Source organism: Liolophura sinensis, chromosome 1 (genome assembly GCF_032854445.1).
Source record: "Liolophura sinensis isolate JHLJ2023 chromosome 1, CUHK_Ljap_v2, whole genome shotgun sequence".
NCBI classification, from domain to species: domain Eukaryota; kingdom Metazoa; phylum Mollusca; class Polyplacophora; order Chitonida; family Chitonidae; genus Liolophura; species Liolophura sinensis.
The window spans coordinates 59,833,960-59,861,540 of NC_088295.1; the positions used below are offsets into that span (position 1 = coordinate 59,833,960).

At 37.7% G+C, this 27,581-nt stretch overlaps 2 protein-coding genes across 3 annotated transcripts; one reads left to right on the forward strand and one right to left on the reverse strand.

Annotated features, from left to right (window-relative positions):
* Nucleotides 1-616: 616 nt before the first annotated feature.
* Nucleotides 617-9,390, reverse strand: LOC135462813 (glutamyl-tRNA(Gln) amidotransferase subunit A, mitochondrial-like). Its single transcript, XM_064740089.1, has 9 exons — nt 9,216-9,390; nt 7,824-8,019; nt 6,873-7,040; nt 6,258-6,433; nt 4,517-4,629; nt 3,093-3,285; nt 2,412-2,529; nt 1,686-1,891; nt 617-897 (listed from the first exon to the last, which is right to left on the reverse strand). Exons 1-9 carry the CDS (start codon nt 9,388-9,390, stop codon nt 737-739), a joined length of 1,506 nt encoding a protein of 501 aa, XP_064596159.1. The 3' UTR covers nt 617-736.
* A 1,015-nt stretch (nt 9,391-10,405) lies between these two features.
* LOC135476879 (reticulon-4-interacting protein 1 homolog, mitochondrial-like) lies at nt 10,406-22,261 on the forward strand. Of its 2 annotated transcripts, none has more exons than XM_064757032.1 (10): nt 10,406-10,758; nt 12,418-12,696; nt 14,424-14,590; nt 15,335-15,403; nt 16,144-16,268; nt 17,463-17,511; nt 18,369-18,505; nt 20,250-20,433; nt 21,534-21,626; nt 22,066-22,261. In XM_064757032.1, the coding sequence occupies exons 2-10, from the start codon at nt 12,432-12,434 to the stop codon at nt 22,180-22,182; spliced, it is 1,206 nt and encodes a 401-aa protein (XP_064613102.1). In that variant the 5' UTR covers nt 10,406-10,758; nt 12,418-12,431; the 3' UTR covers nt 22,183-22,261. The 2 variants fall into 2 exon arrangements, with proteins under 2 accessions (XP_064613102.1, XP_064613095.1); XM_064757025.1 differs by having other exon boundaries at nt 12,423-12,696.
* The last annotated feature ends 5,320 nt before the right edge of the window (nt 22,262-27,581 follow it).

The window sequence follows — 27,581 nt, forward strand, 5'->3', positions numbered from 1 at the left end:
CATTTTCAGGGAATCCTGCTTGTGTCCATAGTTCACTCTGTTGATGTGAAAGTCTATGTAGCTTTCACAAGCATGTGCCTCGACGTTCTGGCTCAACAGACTTGAGATTGACATGAGGTACTGCAAGTTTTACCTCATTTCCTGATAAAGACACCACATGTTTACAGGAAAGAGAGACATGCAAAGAATTGCATAATTTACGTGTATTAATATATTGTATATGCTAATATGTCTAGATGTATGCTCCGATCACTGTTTAACAACTGTCAAGGATCAGGGTTGTGGTTGGAGGAAACCAGAGTGCAGCAACCTGCAGCTTTGCCTGGTTGTTTCACACTTTCAAGCTGGCTGCTGTCATACGTGAAATATTCTAGAGTGTTGAATAAAACACCAATGAAACAACAATTAAAACAAAAAACTTTTTGACAACTAAACTTTTCTCAACTTCTGCGTCCTATATCTCCATGATGAAAACAAACTGCCGCCGAGTTTATTCGCTTACATTTTAAGACCACTCCAAATGTACAAAAGAAAAGGAAACTTTAATAAAATACAAACAAGACCAGCTCTTGTTTAAAAGCACACTACGAAAATTGCCAATGGAAGCATCAATTATGTTCCTTATGACTTCAATTGTATGGTGTCCTAGCAATATGTCCTCATTGCAAAGAAAACTTCATCTCTTAATTTGCATCTGAAATCTAGAGATTTATGAATTACTAACAGTCCTCTGATGTCATAAACAGTCCAGATTAAGTCTTGGGAAATCGATCTGCTGCTCTAACCACTTTGCTGAACTCAACAACTGCTGTTCTGAAAATGCTTTCCCGATCAGCTGAAGTCCAATCGGCATTCCGTTGTCTGATAACCCGGCTGGGACCGTTATAGCAGGTAAACCTACGAGAACAAGAAATGAGCTGAATTTCATTTAAGAGCAAGATTTAAATTAACTTCAGTGACATTTGTCAAAGTTAAAGATGTGACATTTAAACAAATGAAAAGCAACTGTAAAATAAAATGGTTATTTCATCGATTGGGGTTTAATGCCATACTCAAGGAATGTTTCTCTGATATGTGGCTGGCAGAGTTGAGTTTAATGTGAATGACGGGTTCCCGGAATAAACCACAGGCATTTGACAAGTAACTGACAAACTTTCCCACATGTTAAGCTCAGATTTCCCCAGCAGAACAAGCAATGGCACACATGTGCCATAGTGCTGGCAGGCAAGTCCTCTCCAGAGAATTCCAAGTGAGACTTTGTAAACAGCAGTACAAGCCTCATTAATGGAATATCTGAAGTCCCACCACCCTTTCTGGTGAAAGCTTTACTTTTCATTCCATTGAAAGCAATTCTGAAGTCCTGGTGTTACAGAAAGACCAAACATTTGTGTTGGACATCTGGCTGACCAACTTGCAAAAATATTGCTCATCATTGGCCACATGCATGCTCTTTGTAAACATCTATTGAACCTTCACTACCACCAAGGCATACTTTCAAGACACCATAAATAAAAATGTCTATTACAGAAAGAGGTGAGACATGGTTTTCTGCACCAAATCATTGATGAGAGTGTCAGATTTTGCAGGTCTGTGTCCAAAGTTTCAAATTCCTGCTGAACACTGAACTTGAGATTCATTTTTTTTTTTCATTAAGGTGTGAATAACTCTGAATATTCCCAACTCACCTGCTAGATTGACACACTGAGTATACACATCTTCGTTCTCCGATCGTGTTCGGTTGTCTTCCATTATAAATCTGCTGTATTTAGGAGCAGAACTTTGCAGTGTTGGGGTTAATAACACGTCCACTCCTGAGCGGAAAACACTTTTGAAATCATCGGATATCAACTGTCGTACCTTCTGGGCCCTCAAGAAATATTTCTCGTAATTTCTGGAAAAAACGATCATGACATAAAAGTTAGTATCTCTTCAGTTTAACGTTGACTGAACTTTTTCCAGGACTGTCCAAAACTTGTCTGATACACTCCTGGAATTGAATCTATCTTATTCTAAATATTCAGATTACCCTATGAATTCTTCAAACTTTTCACACATAAAACAGCAAATTTCAAATGTGATTTATGCACCATTTCCATGTATGTTTGGAGACAAAACTACATCTGTTGCGTTGATTAATTTCAGGGCTTCACAAATAGTATAATTTTACCACTAAACACAGAAAAACGCTCTCTTAATTTTCCTTGAATGAACATCTTGGAAACGTGAAGATTTATGTCATCTGATTGGTGAAAAGGTTACAGGCAGCCGAAACACCAAAGAGGAATCCAGTGTAATGAGCTTGTGACTTCAAAACTAGCTCCTAACCGCCTCACATCAGCAGGTTTGTTAACTGGTGTGTTGTAGGTGTTTCATAACCACCATCCTATGAGTGATAAACAGCCATTACACACTTTTTCAGTAAAAAGTAATTCCCACATAGTATTCGTCCTCGGACAACATCGTTGAAGCCCTGGTGTCTGGAGGCAGCATACAGAGCTTCAGTAGATTCGTCTACATCAGCCCTCAGACCTGCAAACAAAAATCAAATCGACTGCATTAATGTTTAATAACTACGTAGTATGAGCCAATTTTCTGTACGAAGGCGTCTCAAGTTGCCTTATGAAGACTTGTCAGCATTAAAAAAAGCAGCAGTTAATGTTAAACTAAACTGATGTTTTATAAAGCAGCATGTAAAATGTATATACCCCAACTTCATCTTGTAACAAGTAACGAGCAAGCTATTTAAATATAAAACAAAAATTGCTTTGGTTTTAGCACCAGTATTAAAGGGCATTCACAGCCAATACATTTGTACACTTTAGTGCTACTCTAATGATACACAAATGTACACAAATAAATTAAAATAATGTTCTATGGTTTCATTCATTAACTTGTATAATGATATCTAACATTTATGTGATAATAAAATACAATACAGACAAAATGAGATTACACATGTATTATAATTTTACTATACTGGTACTGCATACATACTTTATGGTATCTAAAATTTATTTCATAATAAAATACAAGACAGAAATATATAGGAATATATGTAGTATGAAATATATACTCAACTGTTTTGAACATACCATATTCAATTCCATCATATCTTGCCATATTAGAGGCGACTTCGCAAGCTCCCAGCACCTGGTAGCAGACGATGGAGTACTGCGTGTGAGGCAGCGATACCTCTATAACCTTAGCTCCATGATCAGCCAACAGGTCTGCTGCTCTCTGCCAAGTCCTCACTACATCCTCGGATAATCCAGGGGCATGGTACTCCTGTAACACCACAGTGACATGAACTGTACACACGATTTATTTATTTATTTGATTAGTGTTTTACGCCGTACTCAAGAATATTTCACTTATACAACGGCGGCCAGCATTATGGGCAGAGCCCAGGGGAAACCCACGACCTTCCGCAGGTTGCTGACAGGCCCTCCCACGTACGGTCGGAGAGGAAGCCAGCATGAGCTGAACTTGAACTCACAGCGACCGCATTGGTGAGAGACTCCTGGGTCATTACGCTGTGCTAGTGTGCTAACCAAATGAGCCACAGAGGCCCCGTACATACAACTGACATAGTGAACACTATGATGTATTCATTTATTTATTTGGCGTTTTTTGCCGTACTCAAAAATATTTCAATTATACAATGACGGCTAGCATTATGCTGGGAGGAAACCAGACAGAACCCAGGGGAAACCCAGGACCCTCTGCAAGTTACTGACAGACCTTCCCACCTACGGCAGGAGAGGAATACAATACCTACACATACACAACAACATCATTCCCTTTTCATTTTAATAATATTTAGGATGTGGAAATAATCACTTTGAAATGTCCTTTATAATAATTAACGCTGTGGTCCTCTTGATTCATTGGGCTAAAGTTGATAAGACCTTGACGAACGAGGTCATATCCTCGAATCCAGTGGTCGCCTTTTCCAAAAAGGGTTATAAGTCAAGAGAGTATCTCCTGGACCTCAGTGGTTTGCTGTGGACACTTTGGTTTCCTCTGTTCATAACCCGATCTGCTGTCGTATACATATGTAAGAGGGAAATTCTTGAATAGGGGACATATCCCTCTTGCCTCAATGCTTTTGCATATGAAACAGCTGCTTTCATTGCAATTTATGCACATTTTTAATTTGATTTTTGCCAAACTACATTGGTTTGGTTAGCAAATTTTAGGGACTTCAGGGACGGAATATGCTTGAATAAACACCTTGCAAACATGCAAATAAGTTGAAGAATTACAGTACTTCATGTAAAGAATCTGTCATCATTTCCTCCTCACTGTAATTAGTCTTTACATCATTTCATGGTATTACAAAACATAATTCCTAGCTGGATATGAGCTTTCGGGGTTGAATTAAGCTCACATCAGGCTAGAAGGTGGTCATTTGTTCCAGGATTATTATAACTGCCATTGAATAACTGAAAAATTCTTCAGTAAAATGTAAACTTCCATCAATTAAATGTGATAAAATCAAACGACTAATTCCCACCTTTGGTATGCCCACACAAAGTCCCTTCACTGAACATTTGTCAGGCAACTGTACAGGAGGATGAGACTCGGTCACAGTTGTAGAGTCCATGATATCATGCCCAGATAAAACATCTGCAATCACACATAATTACAACAGGTACAAACACTGTCACACCATGCTCTCTGAAAAAGCTTAAAGAAACAGACAACCTTTTCAGTATCCTGAAAATTTTCACTGAGAAAAAAACATAGAATTGGTAGCATGGCTACCACAGAGTTCGCCGGTATGAGACAGACAAGCGCCAGGCATAAAGAACTGCAATCGTGAATTTGGTAATTTACGGTCATTAATATGCTCAGAGATTCCCTTGTGTCATTGTGCTTTATATGCAAATTAAACTTCAGGTTAATACATATATGTACAATACTTTTTAAGATACCACCCCTAACATTTTGTGTAACAGTGATTCTAACAGATAATACACGAAGTCAAGAATTCAATAATTTAAGGTACTTAATACGTACACAACGAATCAACGATGGAATATCTCCCCCGTGCTATTGTGCTCTACATGTGTGCAATACATGTAGTACTTTTTAAGATACCACACCCAACATTTTGTTCAACACTGCTTTCTCTATTATTGGGTATGACGTAAGCTACGCTTGTACTTTATACAGGCGAGCTAAAAGAGGATGATATTTATAATTCCAAACAAATGCATATCACCAGTGAGACAAATGCTATTAAATTCCAAGTCTTGAAAAGTTATCGGAGCAGCCATCATGTAAATATCACCATACTCCTTACAGCACATGCACCGCTCCCTATGCTTGCACTTTATCACTGCCACCACTAGACAAGATTGACCTTTGCAGCCTGTGTAATGTATGTAAGCTTGCTCACTCATAGCCTCACCCCTTGTCTCCTCGCACAGAACTACTTAATCCGCATTCATCAACTTGTTTCAGCTGACGGTTAAAAAATGTTGTGCATACTTTAGATAAAGAGAATGTATGTGTATAAAATATAATTAAGAACAAAGGTAGAGATAGAGTTTTTGTGTTTTCTGACATCACTTTCTGCCTCACCATGACCCAAGAAATGTTCAAGATTTCTGTACAAATTTGTTAGTGTTGGCAGTGATGTAAAGCAAACATGGAGAGTGGTGCATGCGCTGTATGGAGTATGGATTAACACTGATGCACCAAAATGAATAATGTGTGACTTAAGAAACGATAACAGAGTATTTCACAAACTTGTGACTTCATTAATGCTTGTACTAAAACCCAGGTTTCAACAGAAAACATAAAAAAAACAATGTTTTTGATAAGTTCACATGTACATGTATGCACGTACAAATATGAATTTACTATCTTTTCTTTTAAAATCATTCAAACAACTAAACAGTACAAATCATACTCAGATTCAGTGAAAGGAAATGCAGCAGCTTTCCATCATTCACTATTGTATCGTAGAACACTTACATTGTATAGAGTAAAACAAGAGCAGTGACGATGGTGTGTTAATTGGCAAATGGTCACATGTACAATCGGTGAAATACCCCCTCTTGTCAATTTATCTTTTGTCAAGTTTTTAAATATAGATCTCTAGCACAGATTTTTACAAAGACAAAACATTCCACACAGAATTCCCCAAAATAATTCACTTTTTTTAGCATTTTTCCTGACTTTGTCATTATCAATTTATGTACAAGTTATTAACAGACTAAACCTTTCTAAAATTTCAAATAACATACTCAGCATAATTGCAGCATCATCGGTCGTTTTGGTTATGATACCAGGGGTATCTAAGGAGTTGACCAATGGGATAAGTCCGTGCCGAGAAAGAAGTCCATATGTGGGTTTTAATCCCACAACGCCACACCAAGCTGCCGGGGATCGTGCAGATCCACCTGTGTCTGACCCAAGTGCACTGTTAATATGAGACAAAATAACCTCTTGATATTTATCACAAAATATTATTAACCATTAAAACAGTGTTACTGAATATTCTTTTCACAAAGTTTATGTCATGACCTTATTCATTTACGATTTTTGTATACAAAAACCATATTTTGCTTCAATTCACTCTCCGGTATACCTGTAAACATATAAATGATGGGTGGGCCAATTGTACCACTTCAGAAATAATGTTTCTCAATGATGTGATAAAATATGTCCAAATATACATTACATTTATATTCACAAAACTTTCAAAATTTGAATTTAAAATCTTAATTATTAGCATCAATGATTACAGAACCTCCTTTCAAAAATGTCATTAAAATGTCACAGTGTTTGCTGCTAAATTAAAATACACGTATGTAAATCTGCAATCAATGATGTGTGTTACATTTGTAGAGATAACTCACGCAAAACATGAGCCAGTTGCCACGGCAACAGCACTACCTCCTGAACTTCCACCAGTCACATGCCAGTCACATTCGTCATTCGGTTTCTTTCCATCAGTCTGAGATTTGGAAAATTTGTAACCCCATGGGTTTCTTACCGGCCCAAAAACAGAATCTGTACTACCAGATCTGAAAAGTAATGATAAACTATATCAAAAGATTGATCAGATAAAACCAGAAATAAGGGAAAGCTAAAACTGCATGTTATCAATATCACAGTCCCAATTTCAACTATAAACAGTAACACTTCATCCCACTCATCCAATGGCTGTGACAACTCTGGTAACATACATGACATACAGGTCAAAAAGAAGCAACCATCCATAGTACAATTAACTCCATTCTTCGTTTACAATATACATGTATACACAACTTAAAATAAAGACTAAGCAGAAGTTAAAATAAATCATGCTTCGATTTTCACGAGGTGTAAAATTCTACAGTAAACACTAGAAAGGATCCCTGGAATCCACCCATCCGCATTGGCCATAGCTCTAATAACATTAGGAGTGAAATTATGAAAACATTAAATATGTATTAATAAGGCATGCAAATTTCATCTTCTAACAATAAGAATTTTCAGTCTGAAGCAGAGAAAATGGAAAAAAAAAATGCAGACTACACTAAACGTACCTCCAACTAAAACTCAAGAGGAGACGCAGAAAAGAGGGAGGTAAGTTAACAGACACTTTGACCATAAAACTTCACAGTAACAAACATTGACAGAGAGTGATAACACCATCAACCAAGTGGGTGGAACACAAACAAAAGGAAGAAAAGCGAGTAAACAAAAGGATCCCAACTGTTCAAGTACTTTAATAACAATACAAATAACAACCACACAATACATCATAACATTCGTCATTCAATGATCTCTCACTTAAACTAATATCTGGTCTGACTCTATCTTACCCCATAGCAAATTCATCCAAATTTGTTTTGCCCATGAGCAGTGCTCCTTGGTCTAATAGTTTCTGCACCATTGTGGCATTGTACGGAGGTATGTAGCCCATCAACATGCGAGAACCACAAGATGTCTGGATACCCGTGGTGCTATAGTTATCTTTTACAGCTACAGGAATTCCATCCAAGACACTCAACGGCTGGCCTAGGTGGGAAAAAGACAACACAAAGTTGGCTAATGAATTCACTGGTATTAAATGCCATACCAAAGAACACATCGCTCATAACACAGAGGTTAGTGTGACGGGTTGAGGAAAGAGGAGTGTCTCTCAGAACTTTCCCACATGTTACATTCAGCTTTTCAACGTCAAAGCAATCTGCTAGTTGAAGAAAAATGATCTCTTATGAAGTTTCTTGTTGTTCCTCAGGTAGACCAGTACTGGTATGCTTGGGTCTCATGACTGAACACAAGGCTGTATTTTTGGGGTTTTTTTTAAGTTTATTTGGGTCACTCTATAAAGCAAACTTATGTAAAAATTTTGGAAATCTGTTCCAAATCTTTCCAAAGAAAAGTAATATATTCAATACTTCTTCAGATAATAGCTCTTAAACATCACACTGTTATTAACACTTTTGTTTAATTTTATATTTTCAGTGAGGTACAATACGTCAGGTGAAATATATACTCTTGAGATCTTTGTTACCTGGTTAATATTATTTAGGTACATTGTCATTTGCACAAGAAGACTTAACCACTTCAGAACTTTATCTTTGATGTACTTGGTATTTGAACTATGATCGAGGACAAACGAAACTACCTTTTTCTTTCAGGATAACAGTTCACTATGTTCACAGTTAGATATCTCTTTAAATTTTTTTCACACAACAAGATACATCTCTTAGCCAACTATGGAAGAAAATTCATGAGTTGTTCTCAACTCCTTCAACTGAAATTAAATTTTTGAAAAGCTAACCACCTAACATATGTTTTATGATCATTTATGAACATTACACATTGGAAATGTACATAACTATATGTTTTAAAATTTAACACCTGACAGAAAAAATGTTATTATAATGTCAGTAAGTTAAACTAATTACAGTATTAAAGTATATCCTCACAGCCCGACCACAGCCAGTACCTGGGAATATTTGGGCACCCAAACTACTCAAATCGTATTAAAACTAACAAGAAACTTGAAAAAAATTTTAAAATATGACGCTTACCAATAAAAAGTCAGGATTTCATTCAATCGGACATAAAATCTCTCAGAAAGCATTGTTATGAATTGCATTTTGTAAAATTATGCATGGCCAGAGTGTCGGTCACCATTAAAGTTTGGGATCAGAATATTCACTTTTTTTCTAGATATAGCCCTGAAGCTTATCCAAAAATTGTACCTTTTTGAAGTCTTTCATCAGCCAGTCTTGCTGCATCTTGAGCTGATTCAGTGGTTTCTGTTACAAATGCATTCAGCTCTGAAACTTTCCTCACTCTTCGTGAACAGGCCTCACACAGCTGTTTTGCTGACAGAGATTTGTCTCTCAACCTGGATATCACCTGAAAAGCATTCATGTACATTATTTATTTATTTATTTATTTGATTGGTGTTTTACGCCGTACTCAAGAATATTTCACTTATACGACGGCACCCAGCATTATGGTTGGTGGAAACCCGGCACAGCCCAGGGGAAACCCACGAACTTCCGCAGGTTGCTGACAGACCTTCCCACTTACGGCCGGAGAGGAAGCCAGCATGAGCTGGACTTGAACTCACAGTGACCGCATTATAGATATGGTGTATTAAAAGGTGCTAATTTTTCAACCACAATAATACAAGAGTTTTGATGTTGGAATGTAAATAAAGCCATGTGGTGCTGGTGGACCATTCAGTACACATGTTGCATTTGTGCTTGTTTTTTTTCTTCACGCAGAAACCATTATTCATTTATTTATATGAACGAAGTTTTACCTCATACTCGAGAATACATCACTTATGTGCCGGCCGCCAGCATTATGGTGGGAGGAAAGCAGGCAGAGCATGGGGGGAAAGCCACAACCATTCGTAGCTTGCTAGCAGACCTGGCCACGTTCAACCAGAGAGGAAGCCAGCATGGGCTGGATTTGAACTCAAATCCATCGCATTGGTCATGTTGGCAAGAGGCTCCTAAGACACTATGCTGCGCTAGCCACGGAGGCCAAGAGCAGCCTACTTGGGGTTGGGGCGTGGGGGGGGGGGGATCTCTGGACTGTAAAGTTAATTGGGGTTTTCTGTCGCGTGGTGGAGTGATGTCAACTCATAAATTAAAGAACCTGTGCTTAATTTTCAAGGTGACTAACAAAAGGATCAATTATATCCCAGTCTTTACAACTGCCTCAACCTTGCCTTTACAACCGACAATTATTGTTTTTAACTTTCATACTACGGAAAGGGATTAGTGACCTAAGCCAACACCATATCTTGTTATAATTATTCACTAGCACAGTACGAGTAGTGAAGTAAAGCTGTTGTTGTTGTTGTTGTTGCATGTGGAGTGCGATCGAAGTTTTGACAGTTGAATTAAAAACAGTAAAAGACACATTGCCTCCTTTAACGTGAGATTAAGCATGATCAGTTGTCATCATTCACATCCTCTTCGACAAGCAGAAAGATTAAACATTGTCTGTAGAGTAGAATTTCTCCGCTCTGATCTCTGGCACAGTTTGTTTTTCGTCTGCAAATGTAGCCATGTGCCCGGCGTCAATGTCAAAGGTCACGCGAGTCTACTGCTTCCGGTCAAAACAACACTGATAGCGACCGGCATGTGCATTGCTGGGCTGACAACGTGCATACATTGATTTCTTTGAGCAGTATGTCATATATAGCTGGAGCATTTCAGTGTCTTCATATCAAAACCAGCGCAAACAAACCCCGATAACCGGAGCTATCAATCTCAGTTCAAGGTGAAATTGCTAATACTATTTGTACAGTGTAGGCCTACGTCTGCCACAACTGCGAAAAGAGTGAACTGAACTTCTAAGAGTTGCATTGGGCTACACCAGGCACAAGTCCATGCTATATGTTGTCTGTAGTGACTTGATCTCAAGTGGATGGACGCAGTTTGATACTTTAAAAATAACACATCCCTGTGGAATTAAGATAGACTTAGGGATGTGAAGCTCTATATATGATGTTCTCATTCAGTCCCTCTGTCTTAATCCCCTCTGTCTTAATCCCAGCTCCCACGTGAAGTTGTATGGGAGCATTTAAGGGTATACTGATGTGGCATTTGTAAGAAAAATTACACATCTGCATTTGACTATGTCTGCGTCTCTATTTCACACAGCACAACAACCAAGCCATCAAAATACTCCTCACAACACATAAAGTATCAAAAAAGATTATACACTAATTAAATCCTTTTTAATTATATCGCATCATATTGTTAAGACTGTACAGAACTTCCTAAATTTTAAATATGACGCAGACTATGAAACAAAACTTGCCTTGTGTGTCATTGTTGGGAATTTCTGAAGTCCAAAAAACGATGTCACATTAATCATCCAGAGTTTATGGTTTATGCTGGATACATTTCTCTAGCTGTTTAATGATACGAAAAATGATTTTTTAAAACATCACAGGTGGGTTGCCGACAGTATCACATTGATGTCGTTTTACATGATAGTTTATACCTGAATATGAGAAATACCAAAAGATTTACATGTTTTAGTCCATGCCCTTGTCTTTGGCCATAGTTAGATTAATCTTAATTACTGGGGATTTTATATATGTTGTATATATTTTTTGTTTGAAAACTGTTTTTTTTTTTTTAGCCTTTTATTGTTTGGCTATATTGAGTATAAATCGAGATATGGTCAAATGCAAATTTGTTGATATCAGGTATTAGGAGATCCTTAATTAGTATGTTTTGTATAAGATGCACAGGTCAGTGTAATTTACATCCATAATGCAAGTTGATCTTGTCTAATCTGGGACTATGTATAAGTCCCAGGTTTAATTGTCTGCTCAGTTGAACATGTGGCAGACAAATAACAGATGACTACAAAATTAGACGTAACTTTTTGTCCTGAGAAACGAGGGTTAGCTGAAGGTATACATATGATGATGTATGCATGCAGTTACATGTACTGAAGTCAATGATTGGTTCCAGTTTTAAAATTGGTACACAGCTTCACTGACAGAGAACCGTAGCGTAGTCAGATTAAGTCTGTCTTGTAAGCCAATTAATCCATAGTGCTAACATTTGTGGCTTGAATTCATGTCTAAATATACTACAATATACGGTATGGACGTGATCATATGTGCAGGAAGCGTAATGACCCAGGAGTCTCTCACCAATGTGGTTGTTGTGAGTTCAAGTCCAGCTCATGCTGACTTCCTCTCCGGCCATATGTGGGAAGGTCTGCCAGCAACCTGCGGATGTTCGTGGGTTTCCCCCGGGCTCTGCCCGGTTTCCTCCCACCATAATGCTGGCCACCGTTGTATAAGTGAAATATTCTTGAGAAAATATTCTTTTACGGCGTAAAACACCATTTAAATAAATAAATAAATATGTGTAGGAAACTACACTTATACATCTCTCGCTATATCTCATTGACCAGCACAGCCTGCAGTCATGGTAGCAGTACATATTGTGAGGATGTCTAGGCTACGGGCCTGTGTAACCCTGGCTCACGTACGTTACACCTCCACACAAGCTGACCCCGCTCCCAATCCAGGCACCCGGGGTCACATGTCCGCCTGGCAGATTCATCATTATGGGGGGAACGAGGAGCTGACCCTATCCTCAACGGTGAGGATGCCCACGCTACGGAGCCCTGAGGATATCCTCATCGAGGTCAATGCTGCCAGTGTCAACCCTATTGATGTCAGAATGAGAGGTATATGGGAGTTTTTAGCTTCAAAGCTCTGTAAGGTTTTACTGTTTGAGACGTTTTAGCGAGGACTAGCAGGTTGTTGTCATTCGACTGTATTGGTTAACATGCTGCATGGTTTCACAACCATATACCGTAATTTATTTATTAACTTATTTCATTGCTGTTTTACACCATTTGATTTACACCACAACAACCAGCTTTATGGTGAGAGGAAACTGGGCAGAGCCCAGAGAAAGCTGATGACCATCTGCAGGTTGCTGGTAGGCTTTCCTACGTACATCTACAATTTGGGTGTAAGTGAGCTTCAGCTGGACTTAAACTCATGTCAACTGCTTCGGTGAAAGTCCCTGGAGTCAGCGTGTTGTATTAGCACTCTCGCCCCTAAGCCACCATATTTACCACAATGCTGAAAGTAGTCAGCTAGGTGTCAGGGTAACTTGTATATCATGTACAGTGTATGCTTGTACATCATTAAATTTAATACCAAAATTTTAAATGATTTAGGGTATATTATTATTTAAGGGGATAAAATGAATCTCAGATAGTGCAGAGAATAGAAGGGCTGTTATGCAGTATTTAGTAGTATGTTAATGAATGTACATTGAAGAACAAAATGATTATTATTTTTTTTCTCTTTTGTTTTTCGACAAAGTGAATTTATAACTTTGTACGGGTACATGTAAATTTTAAACTGGTTGTTAAAGGAATGGTATAATGATTTATTTATAACAGTACCTGATGGGATGATAGAATATTGTCTCGACTCCTCCAATGTTGATTTCCTGGTTTGGCCACCTGTATATTATTTGGTTGATTTGTTTTATTGATATTTAAGAATATTCCACCTTTAAACCAGTTAATTTTTAAATGATCCAGATCTAGTCCCCTCCTTCTTCAATTCTTATTTTATTAAACAATCATCATTTCATTAATACCGCACGCAATCTTTGTCAGTCAACTTACAGAGGCCTTTTCATAAAACCAATCTGAATTTCTACACTTGTAAGATAAAAAGGTCCCCTAGAATGGAATAATTTGCCCTCTGACTTAAAGTACTGTAATTCTGTTTCTCTTTATATATGTTAATGTGAATTCACCTTATAAATATTGCAATGCTTAGCTCCAGTATCTTAATTACTACTACCTTTATCCTCAGTTAAACGATGCATATTTTTCATAACATATACATATTAATACGCATGCAATTTTTGAGTCTTACGTAGATGTTGTTTCATGATTTCAGATTATTCTGTGTACAATTTTCACTAGTCTGATATTTATCAAATACCCATATATTACCCTCAGCTCATATTTTGATAATCTGTACCGCCTTACATCAACTCCTAAACGGGATAAAACAAGCCCTCCAGGCTTTCTGTTCCTGCAAGGGAGCGGCATTTACCTAGAATATATACACTTTATGTACCAATGTTTTTCTTCATTCCTGTATGCATCCGATGCAGTGTGTTTTGTTGTACCCTGCTGCATTTTTTATGAAATAAATAAATAGATAAATAATGCTCAGGTTTATGGATGGAAGAAACCAGAGAGCCTGGAGAAAACCACATCCCTTTGTTATGTACCTGACAGACTTTCTGACTTGTAGGCCTTCAAGTGTTCAGCAAAACAAAATTATGTAACTCCAGACATGCGCATGATGATTCACAGATGTATAAGGCATTAGTTAAAAAGCAAAATGATATGTGTCTTTAATTTTCACTCAATCACAGGTGGGTATGGCCGAGTGGTGTTTGGAGTGATGAGAAAGGGCCTGAGTTCACTCCCTTTTCTTCAACCAGATGTCCCATCGGAGTTTCCTCTCACGCTTGGAAGAGATTTTTCAGGTGTTGTTGTGGAAACAGGCAAGAAAGTCCGCAAGTTTAGAATAGGAGATGAGGTATTTACAGAAAATTCCTGTTCCACCACTGTAGTCTGTTAAATAGGCAACTTGAAAGTTTCAATTCTGAACAATTATACGTGTACACTAGTATTTCCTGTTAGAGTTGAAGTCTGTTTTCACAAGTAGTGTCATATCTAGCATTTTCTTGTCAGACAAGTTTAATACCCCGTAATGAGTTCATTATTTTAAATTATTTGCCAGATTATTTCTATCCCTGGTTCATTGCTGTAAGCAGTGATACATGTAGATCTAAATGTAAATGGTCTAGCATTTTGTTGTCAGACCAAGTTTAATACCCCGTAATGAATTCATTATTTTAGATTATTTGCCAGATTATTTCTATCCCTGGTTCATTGCTGTAAACAGTGATACATGTAGATCTAAATGTAAATGATCTAGCATTTTGTTGTCAGACCAAGTTTAATACCCCATAATGAATTCATTATTTTAGATTATTTGCCAGATTATTTCTATCCCTGGTTCATTGCTGTAAACAGTGATACATGTAGATCTAAATGTAAATGATCAGGACATTTATCAACTTTCTTATCTAGGCTAGAAAGATAGAAATTTGCCTAAAATTTACACTTTTGTTAACTTTTATCAATATGTGAAGGATGTGTCTGTGATAAAATGTATGCTGATATGGTTAATTGATATTCTGATCTTACCAGTATGTAAAAAAAATTGTCTGTAATAAAATTTGTGATGATATAATTGTTAATATTGTTGCTCACCTAGGTCTGGGGAGCATTCAGTATCAACAGACAAGGTTCTCATGCACAGTTTACAGTGGCTTCTGAAAAAGAGGTAGGCCATTTGTGAAAACAGAGTCATTTTTTCATATTTTTCTTGTTCTTTTTGTTGTTGTTTTTTTGGTTTTATTTTATTTTTTTTGCCATTTTGCTACCTCAAAGGAAAGACATGACATGTATCATATTCAAGCAGTTCTATAAAAACATATGTACTCTAATTGACTATGAATTTCGTCCATGACTAACTTGCCCATTTGTCCTGATTCTGAGAGCAGTGTTGATGTTAGAAAGGTGTTTTGAGGTTTGCTTGGAACATGGGATGATATTCTACTAGAAAATTGTAGGTTTCAACACCAAAAATAATATTTTGGAACAATTCTTTGCCTCTAAAAATGCACTTTCGTGGGCGAAATTTTAGGTCATTTAGGGTATATTTATAAAAGTAAATAGGGGCTTCCGTGGCTCAGTTGGTTAGCGCGCTAGCGCAGGGTAATGACCCAGGAGTATCTCACCAATGCGGTCGCTGTGAGTTCCAGTCCAGCTCATGCTGGCTTCCTCTCCAGCTGTATGTGGGAAGGTCTACCAGCAACCTGCGGATGGTCGTGGGTTTCCCCCAGGCTCTGCTCGGTTTCCTCCCACCATAATGCTGGCCGCCGTCGTATAAGTAAAATATTCTTGAGTACAGCGTAAAACACCAATCAAAAAAAAAAAAAAAAGTAAATAAATGAAAAACTATTAAAATACGCTGTTTCCAAGAATTGTTCTAAATATATCATGTTGTTTTTCCCCATTTAGATAGCTAAGAAACCAGCTAAGCTGACACATGTGGAGGTGGGGTCCATGCCTTATGTTGCCATGACGACATGGGCAGCCCTCTGTTCTGTTGGAGAAATGAAGGAGAGTAACACTCTGGGTCAAAGGTCAGATTCTTATGTCAGCTGATTTTGTTTGATATTGGATGAAGTGCAGTGGTTTTATCCACCTGATGACAGACTTGGGGGACTCCAAGGGGGAGGCCGAGGAGGTTAGCACGCCGGCACGGTACAGAGACCTAACATGACCTATGTGATTGCTTTGAGTTCAAGTCCAACTCTTACTGGCATCCTCTCCGGTCAGCCAGCACCATGCGGATGATCGTGCGTTTTCCCCGGGCTCTGCTTGGTTTCCTTCCACCACAATGCTGGTCGCCGTCGTATAAGTGAAATATTTTTCAGTACGGCGTACAACACCAGTGAAATAAATAAATGATGACAGATTCTCATATACCGTATCTTCTCAATGATTACAGACACCCAGTAATTGAGACACACTGAAAGTAAGCGGGAAGATCACAGAAGTCTCCCGTGAAGTGCTCACAGCAGGTGATATCCGTAATTGGAAGTAGTTTTCAGTTGGGTGTAAAACCAATAGACGGTGGTTTATTCTTGACACTCCGATTTCCTCCACCCATAAACCTGTCCCAGGCCTCCGTGACCCAGGTGGTTAGCGCACTAGCACAGCGTAATGACCCAGGAGCCTCTCCCCAATGTGATCGCTGTGAGTTCAAATCCAGCTCATGCTGGCTTCCTCTCCGGCCGTACGTGGGAAGGTCTGCAAGCAACCTGCGGATGGTCGTGGGTTTCCCCCGGTTTCCTCCCACCATAATGCTGGCTGCCATCATATAAGTGAAATATTCTTGAGTACGGCGTTAAACACCAATCAGATAAATAAAACCTAAACCTGTCCACTCTCATGTTCTCATAGTGAGTGAAAAATTCCTGACCTTGATACCAATCAGTCAATCAGTCATAAAACACCAATGAAATCAATACATGTACTGGTTTTACGTCTTCAGGCCTCTTTATTATATTCTCTTTACATGCCACAAGCCTATGCATAATGGCTTTTTTTCACCCCAGAATAATCGTGCTAATCTCTTGTGTAATGATGTTACAGGGGTAATAATAAAGTTTTGGTAAGTGGGTTTCCCCTGGGCTCTGCCTGGTTTCCTCCCACCATAATGCTGGCCGCCGTAGTATAAGTGAAATATTCTTGTGTACGGCGTAAAACACCAGTCAAATAAATAAATAAATAAAGTTTTGTAATAACAAAGTCTGTTTTTTCCTCTGATCCAGGGTTCTAATAGTTGCTGGGTCTGGGGGCATTGGGAACTTTGCTATTCAGGTAAATATTTTAGACATTGTTAAAATGTTGAAAAAAGTCTAGAATTAAAATACAGTCAAAACTGTATTAAAAGTCAGTTAGACTTGGTCTTCATATCAGCCAGACAAAACTGCTTAACTAACAGACAATTAATCCAGAGTTTAGTGAATAAATATAGAGATTTGTTTGAATGAAAAATGTCAGCCATTTTGAAAATTGGTTTCCATTTTTAATACTGAAGTGACTAATTCAATTTCCTGAACAAGGAGCCCTTAAGGAACATTCATGCCAAATTTGATGGTTCATTTCCAAGTGGACAATGTGAGACTTGAAGATGAGCAAAGCATAAGATCCTAATCTCTCTAGAACATGTCGTTTTCTCATGAAGTGGCATATTTTTATGTAATGTGAGGTGACGCTCGTGTAAATCAGGACTTCCTGCCATTGTTACGTTAAGAATGCATCGTAGCGTAATGTCTACACCGTTACACTGTATCCATTTCTATTGTAATATGGTACTGTCTTTATGTTACATCTGGATGTGGGTTTCACCTGGGCTCTATCGGTTTCCTTCCCACCATAATGCTGGCCACCATTGTATTAGTGAAATATTCTTGAGTACGTCGTAAAACGCCAATCAAATAAATAAACAAATATATCAGCCCAGCATGATGGATAGTGAAAGGAACATTTGACATCATGAACATGACGTCAAGATCCTGCTGCCAGATGTCCCAAATAAGTTGTGCCTGTCTGTGACAGACAAAATAGACCGTATATGTGTATGTGCCTGTATAATATATAATTAAAGGCTTACAGCATAAAGAGTAAGACCAGAGCAGACGGTCTGAGCTGAAAATGACTTTGTGTTTTATCAGTTGATGAAGGCTTGGGGAGCAGAAGTGACAACCACCTGTAGTACAGACGCTGTGCATCTGTGTCAGGGGTTAGGGGCCGATAACGTCATTGATTACACAACAAGTAATGTGGCAGAGGAGCTGAAGAGGATATCCGGGTAGGTGATCTGTGATGTAGGAATGGAGAGCATCAAGGAACCACCACACAAGAGTCAACAATCAACAATGACCACTAAGTTGGATACAGCAAACCAAATGGTGGCTCCTAGTGTGCGCATGACATATCATTAGGATAGGGTACATACAGGAACAACCACTCAGTAGGATACATATGGAAACAACGACTCAGTAGGACACCTATGGAAACAATGACTCAGTAGGACACCTATGGGAAAAACCACTCAGTAGGCTACATATGGGAACAACCACTCAGTAGGATAGGCTACATATGGGAACAACCACTCAGTAGGATACCTATGGAAACAATGACTCAGTAGGACACCTATGGGGAAAACCACTCAGTAGGCTACATATGGGAACAACCACTCGGTAGGATAGGCTACATATGGGAACAACCACACAGTAGGATACATATGGGAACAACCACTCAGTAGGGTACATACAGGAACAACCACTCAGTAGGCTACATATGGGAACAACCACTCAGTAGGCTACATATGGGAACAACCACTCAGTAGGATAGGCTACATATGGGAAAAGCCACACAGTAGGCTACATAGAGGAACAACCACTCAGTAGGCTACCTATGGGAACAACCACTCAGTAGGGTACATACAGGAACAACCACTCAGTAGGATAGTCTACATATGGAAACAACTAGTCAGTAGGATACATGTGGGAAAAACCACACAGTAGGCTACATAGAGGAACAACCACTCCGTAGGCTACCTATGGGAACAACCACTCCATAGGCTACATATGGGAGGAACCACTCAGTAGGCTACATATGGGAGGAACCACTCAGTAGGACACCTATGGGAACAACCACTCAGTAGGACACCTATGGGAACAACCACTCAGTAGGACACCTATGGGAACAACCACTCAGTAGGATAGGGTACATACATGAACAACCACTCAGTAGGATACATATGGAAACAACTACTCAGTAGGATACATGTGGGAAAAACCACACAGTAGGCTACATATGGGAGCAACCACTCAGTAGGCTACCTATGGGAACAACCACTCAGTAGGATACATGTGGGAACAACCACTCCGTAGGCTACATATAGGAGCAACCACTCAGTAGGACACCTATGGGAACAACCACTCAGTAGGACACCTATTGGAACAACCACTCAGTAGGACACCTATGGGAAAAACCAATCAGTAGGCTACATATGGGAACAACCACTCAGTAGGATAGGCTACATATGGGAACAACTACTCAGTAAGATACATGTTGGAACAACCGCTCAGTAGGCTACATATGTGAGCAACCACTCATAAGGCTATATATGGGAACAACCACTCAGTAAGATATTATGGGAACAACCACCCAGTAGGCTGCATACAAGAACAACCATTCAGTGAGATCGATATTGGAACAAAACCTCAGTAAGATCCATACGCGAAAAGACAGTCAGTAGGATACAGATTGAAACTCCTGCTCAGTAGGAAGCAAATTAACCAAACAACCAGTCAGTAACCGACTTCCAGTCGGCTACAAATGAGAACCACCAGAACAACCAGTATGTAGGATACTACTGAAAAACATCTGTCAGCACTGTTGTGCAAAATTTTGCTTCGTCACATAAATCACACAGAAGTTAGAGTAAATGCATCTATACTGTATTCATAAAAAGAATGGACTGTGTATTATATAATTTTTACACATGTGTTTTAATACAAATCAGCCGCTTTTTTCTGTTTCATCAGATTTGACATGATTCTGGATACCATAGGGGCGAAAAATCATGGTGTTTCTGTAGACCTGTTGAAGAGCTGGAAAAATTCAAAATATGTCACAGTTGTCCCCCCTTTAATGAAGAATGCTGACGAGTATGGGTTGTTGTTGGGAACAGCTAAAAGTATGGGAACATTGGGATTCAATGTAATGGAGGTATGCTCATGAGTTAATGTTAAATCTTAATTTTTGACAAAAGCTTTAGAAATGACACAGGTTGTCATTTTAAATGTGTCGAAGTTAGCCCTTGCAGTGCCCAATCAAACCTCCAGCAGCAGTGCTATGGTAAGCTGGTGAATATGGGATTGATGTTTAAATCAGCTAATTTAAAAGCTATGGGAACAATGCCATATAAAGGGGTGCTGATTTCGTACTGTGAAATATATTGTCAGTCTGTTTATATTGCAGACATTTGACCAATATTTTCTCTAAACTATTAAGAGGCAGATCTCAGAGAGGTAAATAGGCCTACATGTAAAATATTATAAGTTATAAAATTATTACTTTTCATGCTAAAACTTACATTTCATGGGAAGAACTGTCAGCAACCTACAGATGGTAGTGGGTTTTCCCCCGGGCTCTGCCCAGTTTCCTCCCACCATAATGCTGGCTGTGGTCGTATAAGTGAAATATTCTTGAGTATGGCGTAAAACACCATCAAGTAAGGAAAAAAACTTATATCAGTAAGGATATCATTACACTTCCAAACAAACCTCAAAACATCTTTTACAGACTAGAACTATGAGAATGAGAAAAAAATAAGCAACTTAGTCAAGGACAAAATTTGAGCTCACTTGTAATATTATTGTGGCAGGACTGGAATTTTAGGTATGAGATTGCAGCATCATGGTGATGCCCCTTTGTACTGTGACGTTGTTTTACATGGGCGGGTATGTAAAATACATGTACTTAAAAATTATAACAAAAACATGAAATCATTTAATTGAATTACCTAAGACGTCCACTAAGCTAAATAATTTAAGAAATAGAAGTCATTGGTTATGGATAATTTTAATTATTGTACATGTCTGCCCATGTGAAAGTACACTGATTATCGCTTGTGTGCCGTAAAGTGACAGTCGTAGCAGCAGAAATGGATGTCAAAAAAATGGCGTTTAATCTTGAAAACTCCCGAATTCCATAGTACCTTTGGGTTTCTTGGCTTGAGACTCAGAAGTTATTGGCTTAGTATATGTATTCTGCAACATGCTGGCAATTTTACGTCTTATTCAGGGTGATCTAATTTGATATCTCAGGGATTTCGAGGCGGCAGAAGTTACAGATGGGCATTGTTTGTACCCAATGGACGTGCTCTTGGGCAGGTGACAGAGATGGTGGAAAATGGCCAGGTAAATTAATTGAATTTAGTGAAACAAATTTCTTAGTGAATTGGTATCAGAATTTGTCACTGATATTTTAGATATCTTTTATGTGATGTCCAAAAGCAAAGCTGAAAATTTGAAGAAACAAGAAAAAAAACCCCAATAAATTGGCAAATTAGAGTCAGAATTTTCCAGAACATGGTTCAGATGTATTCATCACTGACGGAATTGTCGAAGTCATATTATTGGATAGTGTTGTTTTCTCTCACATTTGCGATTGAAAAAGCATAATAATAAAAATAGCGATAACTTACCACCTTGACAGCAAACAACGTCAGCTTAGGTGGAAAGAAAAACTGAGCATCTTCAAGGTTTGAGTACTCCTCCTGTTGAGATTTTTTACAAATACAATCATGATGTGCTAAAATTTCTTGATAACTGAATAAATTATCTGTTTTGTTGTCAGATTCATCCTGCCATAGACAAGGTGTTCCCATTCAGTGAGGTGCCTCAGGCCTTTGCTAAAGTGGAGCAGGGACATGCGCGTGGAAAAACTGTGATAGATGTCACCAAAATGGAGTGAAAAGTACACTGCACCCAGTTCTCATGTTGGAGAGATTACGGTTCAAATTTGGATATCATCCAGTTATTGCAGACAGATGACTTGCAGCTGAAGTTTGATCTCATATGACCTTTTAGAAGACATTGAATTCTGAGCCAAAGATGAAATGTAACTGTTTGTCACTAATTTAAAGAAATTGTGTAGAACAAGTTCGGAAGAGGTTCCAACAATGCTCAGAAAATTTTTTTTTTTATTTTAACAGCAAGATATATTCATACGTTAGGTTTGAATATGTAGACGAACAGATGGTACACAGATCATAGTGATATTGACAGTTTTGATGTCTAACTCCTCGTGATTAAAAACAACCAACTCTTCTGGAATTATGAGTTGGTCTAGTACTGTGAGAAATTTGCATCTCTTGTATCTCTCTCCCCTAAAGAGAAAAATGAGTAACACGATATGTAAAGGAACATTTTATAAATTTGGAAAACGAAAAATATCTGAGGATTGCAATACTTCAAGATTTGATGCAAACATTCTGGCATCTGCAAGTCTTCTTACTAGTTCTGCCACATTGTATATTTACGCAATTTCTTTTAGAGCTATTTGTTGAGAAATATCTAACTTAACATTTGGAATTCAGAAAATGTTATCAGAACCAAACTTCATATGTGCATGAATTTCACTCAGATTATTTCAGCTATATTTTATTCTACAGTCGAGCAAAGAGAGTTTTTTTTCTAAAAAGGTAAATAAAAATTATTGTGAATACTTTTGTATATTTATGTTATGTTATTTATGTTTGTTCATGATACTGTCTTTATAAGTTTCTGTTTGCCATTAACCTGTACTTTCCTGTCATTTTTTCTAAGAATCCAAATGTCACAATTCTACCTCTGAGTGGTTCTGTCACTGAATGGATCTCATATCACAGTTTTGTCACTGGGTGGGCCACATGTCAGTCCCATCACTCGGTGGGCCATATATCATAGTTTTGCCACTGCATGGGCCACATATCACAGTTGTACCACTGGGTGAGCCGCATATCACAGTTCTGTCACTAGTTGGGCCACATCACAGTCCTGCCACTGGGTAAGTCCCAGATCACAGTTTTGCCACTGGATAGGCCACATATCACAGTTATGTCACTGGGTGGGTTTCCTGTCAAAGACCTACACTGGGTGGGCCACATGACAGCTGTGTCACTGGATGGGCCACATATCACAGTTATGTCACTGGGTGGGTTTCCTGTCAAAGTCCTACACTGGGTGGGCCACATGACAGCTGTGTCACTGGATGGGCCACATATCACAGTTATGTCACTGGGTGGGTTTCCTGTCAAAATCCTACTCTGGGTGGGCCACATGACAGCTGTGTCACTGGATGGGCTGTATATCACAGTTCTATCACTGGGTTGGTCACATATCACAGTTCTGCCAATGGGTGTACCACATTACAGCTTTGTCACTGAGTGGGTCACATATCATAGTTCTGTCACTGGGTGGGCTGGCCTGACTTGGTTAGTTAATCAAGGACAGTTAGTATTGATATCTCATAACTTCTGAGATTTAGGACAAAAAAAATCAATGCACTCATAGCTTATAGTACATGTAGCTGTTACAGTGATGTGAAAACTATGCATCAAATAATAACAGCTCACCACTTTTCTTCAACCTACAAACCCTCGACGTAATTGTTAAACTAAAATAGCCTTGTATGTAGTAAGAAACATCAATCACTAAAAAAAGTATTTTCAGAAATTTTTCATAAATACAATGTTGGTCAGTGTTATGAGTCGAGGAAACTGAAATTAACCATCAACCTCCTGGAAGTAACACACAAATTTTCCCACATCAAACATAGATTTTACCAGCAGAGCCAGGTAATAGTGTAAACCTCACCAATTTGAATTTTTGTTTCACAACAGAATGAATCTTTTTTTTTTTTTTTATCATCAGAGGGTATAAAAATTAAAATGAAAAATCTTCTGTAATTTGTGGGAAGTGAACTCTCTCAGCAATTCTTCTTATTAAAAACTTTTGAAAACAGGCAAGTCCTGGAACAAGATTGCACAAAATAAAAGGTTTGATGTTCAATTTTATTTTCATTCCATTTTTGATTTTTCACTCTTGACTTGCCAGTGAAATACAAAATAAAAGTGGTGTCACCTGATTCCAATGATTAATAGTAAAGAGATCACCTGAACAGCCCTACATAGTCTACCAAGGGTCTGAACATAGTGGAGCTGGGTCAACTGAAAGATTCCCCCCCGACTGACCCAAGACCTTGTGTGTTCTTAAAGGAGAAGAAAACATAAAAACGATGTCAAAATCAGATGAAAGATCGTCAAAAGTTAGTTGCAAATATGATCTTCGATATTTTTTTTGGATTTTTTTTCCCAAGAGAAACGGGTATTTATATAAATACTTTTTATAAATAAAATATATAAATATTTTTGTATAGCGGGTATTTGGGACCAACTTTTGGTGTTTATTGTTGCATTGAAATGTTCTAAATAAGAATGTGATGCTTGTCTAATAAATTTATTTGAATGTAAATTTGCTGTTTATATCGAAACATATGCATTTAACCGAAATTATGATAATATTTATGAACATATTAAATATATAAATATGATCCAAATTGAGGTCTAATATATTTGTTAGCTGAAAAGAACAAATTCTACTGCAAAAATATTTATTAAACCTGTGTTACATCCTCATGTATGACATTAATAAACAAAGACTATAAATACCAAAAGGTGGTCCCAAATACAAATACACACCATACAAAAATTATTTTCAGGTGTCTTTTTCTCCTTAAAGAAAAATCAGAAAAAATATTGAAGACCACATTTTGGAACAACTTTTTGCACTCTTTCATCTGAACTTTGTCATTTTTATGTTTTCTCCACCTTTAAACGTTAAAAGCATCTTTACCACTTGGCCACAAGAGTCTCCTTTTCGGTAAAAGCCTTGGCAGTTGGCTTGTGGGAAAATCAGACTGGCATCCTTTCGTACATGTCATGTATTACATGTATTTATTTGATTGGAGTTTCACACCGTACTTCAGAATATAGCATTCAGTTTTATTGTGATGTTCATATATGCAAATGCCCCATGAGAAATGTTTGACAGGTTTTCAAGCAGACTGTTTTGGCTTCAATTCCACAAAGTGAAGTTGATTGTAACCGTCATGGCGCCATGTGTCTTTACCATATCTAGCTATGCAGGACAGAAAATAAAAAATGTTGCAGGTATAAAGTTTGTTTTGTTTATTTGATTGGAGTTATGCGCAGTACTCAAGAATTTTTCACTTCCACCATGGCGGCTAAAATTATGATAGGAGGAAAACAGGCAGATCCCAGAGGAATCCAGGACCATACGGAGCCTGCTGTCAGACCTTCCCACGTATGAGTGGAGAGGAAGCCAGCACGATCTGTCAATAAGATACTTGGGATATATTTTCTGCACAATGTTAAGCACAAAGAAGAAGTACAAGTAATGGGTACTTTATTCATGCCACTGACAGTAAACTGTGGTCATATATGTACATACAATTAAAACAGAGTTATCACCCATAATTACAGTCATTTCAAAATAGAGACTAAAACAGCAACGGAGTACTTTAAAATTTTCAAATGTATAGCAGAAGTTTCCAGTAGTTGTTAAGCATGAATGGGTCAGCCACCTCTTTGTTATTTTCCACTGGTCAGTGTGAAACCTACCAAGGCATCATAAAGCACAAAGAAGGTTTTACAAACAAGTCAACAAGAATATAGACGAATGCGTAGTCAAGACCATACATTAAAGAAAGCACAAATGATTGGCAAAGAGCAATATACCCATGAAAAACTTAAAATGAGACAAAAAAGATTGAAGACTGTACAAGCCTGAGGCCAAATCTGTGTAGTCAGGCAGTGAGAAGAGGAAGATTTTGTGGTTTAAACAATCGCCCAGAGAAAGATGTCTACCTATAGTATACATATATACATGAATTGAGGCATTTGCAATTTATGTGTAAACATACGAGGTCCACAGTATTAACAGTCTGATACAAATGCTACTGATTAAAAATTCAAATCCACAAGATAGTAAAATATCTCACACTATTTCTACTATTTACATGTGAATTCATAAATTTTATACAAATGTCCTAGGCAATTGAAAATAAAAATTTCAATGCAAATGAATGATATGGACCAGTATTTATTAAAGCATGATTTCTACCATAGATGAATAAATGAAATCATTTTTGCACATGTAAAAGTAAACTGTGAACTGACTGACTTCTAAATCTCCCACTATCTTACAGCTGAAAAGAACATAAATGTATATAAGCACAGACAAACAATTTAAAAGGCTCAAACAACACATTGTTGCCAAGAGTAGTTCAGGTTCCAAAATTTCCAACCTTTAAACTTTTTAATCAAGCAATTACCTAATTGAGGTTACGCTGGTTCTGACTAAAATTTGACATACATGAATTTAGCGAAAAAGCTCTGGAAGCAATGAACAAACACATTTTTTTGGAAATAATGAATTGGTCAAAACTGAATCTATATTTTTCCTTATGTTTTATAGAACTACTACCTCATCCGAGCAGCACTTACTCTGTCTTCATTTCATGAATTTGATTAACATGATTTATGTGTAAGAGCTCTTGCTGAAATGGACCAGTATGTTTTTAAAGTTAAAAAAAAGATGAATTGGTTAGTAACGCGTCTATATTTTTCCCAACATTTTATGAAACGATACAAATCTGTAAAACTTCTTCGAATTGGAAACATAGGCAATTTCATCTGACTCAACAAACTATATCAAAAGTGGAAAATTGTTGCCCTAAGAATGTCAACATATATGTATATACGCTACACTCACATGTATCTAAATACTTTCTTAATTTATCTAAGTGTGTACCATAATAATAAAAAAACTGCAATGTCACTTGTTTAGTTTTTGTTATACACATACTATCCCTGAGAATTCAGTTTAAAACCTCAAATTCAAAAATTTTTCCATGAAAACTCTAGTAAAAATCATCAGTGAAAGTAAAAATCTTTGATGGTATCAATAACTGTCTATGACAAATGAAGATAAATGGCCAAAGATGAGAGATGAATAATAACAAAAAAAGAACAAAAAACAAACTAAAAGACAAAAAAAAAGAGGTTAAAAGTAAGGACCATACATCGATTTCAATAGGTTTTGTTAAAAGATAAAAGATTATTTATACTCACAACTCAAAAATACAGTAGATTTACACTTCAAAGCAAAACATGTACAGGAAAAACCTAGACCTCACTACTGATGGTAGCAATTCTATTTGTACATGAAGATTACAAACACATACATGTATATATGTATTTTAATCTGAGATTCTCTAGTGTGGCTAGGGGACAAATCTTTGTTTCACAA

Bases quoted from the DNA above. Each gene is read 5' to 3' on its own strand.
- LOC135476879 (XM_064757032.1), top strand. From the start codon at position 12,432: ATGGTAGCAGTACATATTGTGAGGATGTCTAGGCTACGGGCCTGTGTA. The intron at 16,269-17,462 runs GTCAGATTCTTA...CCTCTGATCCAG, and splicing joins AGTAACACTCTGGGTCAAAG to GGTTCTAATAGTTGCTGGGT. The intron at 21,627-22,065 runs GTAAATTAATTG...TTTTGTTGTCAG, and splicing joins AGATGGTGGAAAATGGCCAG to ATTCATCCTGCCATAGACAA.
- LOC135462813 (XM_064740089.1), bottom strand. From the start codon at position 9,390: ATGAATGCTTTTCAGGTGATATCCAGGTTGAGAGACAAATCTCTGTCA. The intron at 8,020-9,215 runs GTACAATTTTTG...TTTCCCACCTAG, and splicing joins TGATGAAAGACTTCAAAAAG to GCCAGCCGTTGAGTGTCTTG. The intron at 3,286-4,516 runs GTGGGAATTAGT...GTGGTGTTACAG, and splicing joins TTTGTGTGGGCATACCAAAG to GAGTACCATGCCCCTGGATT.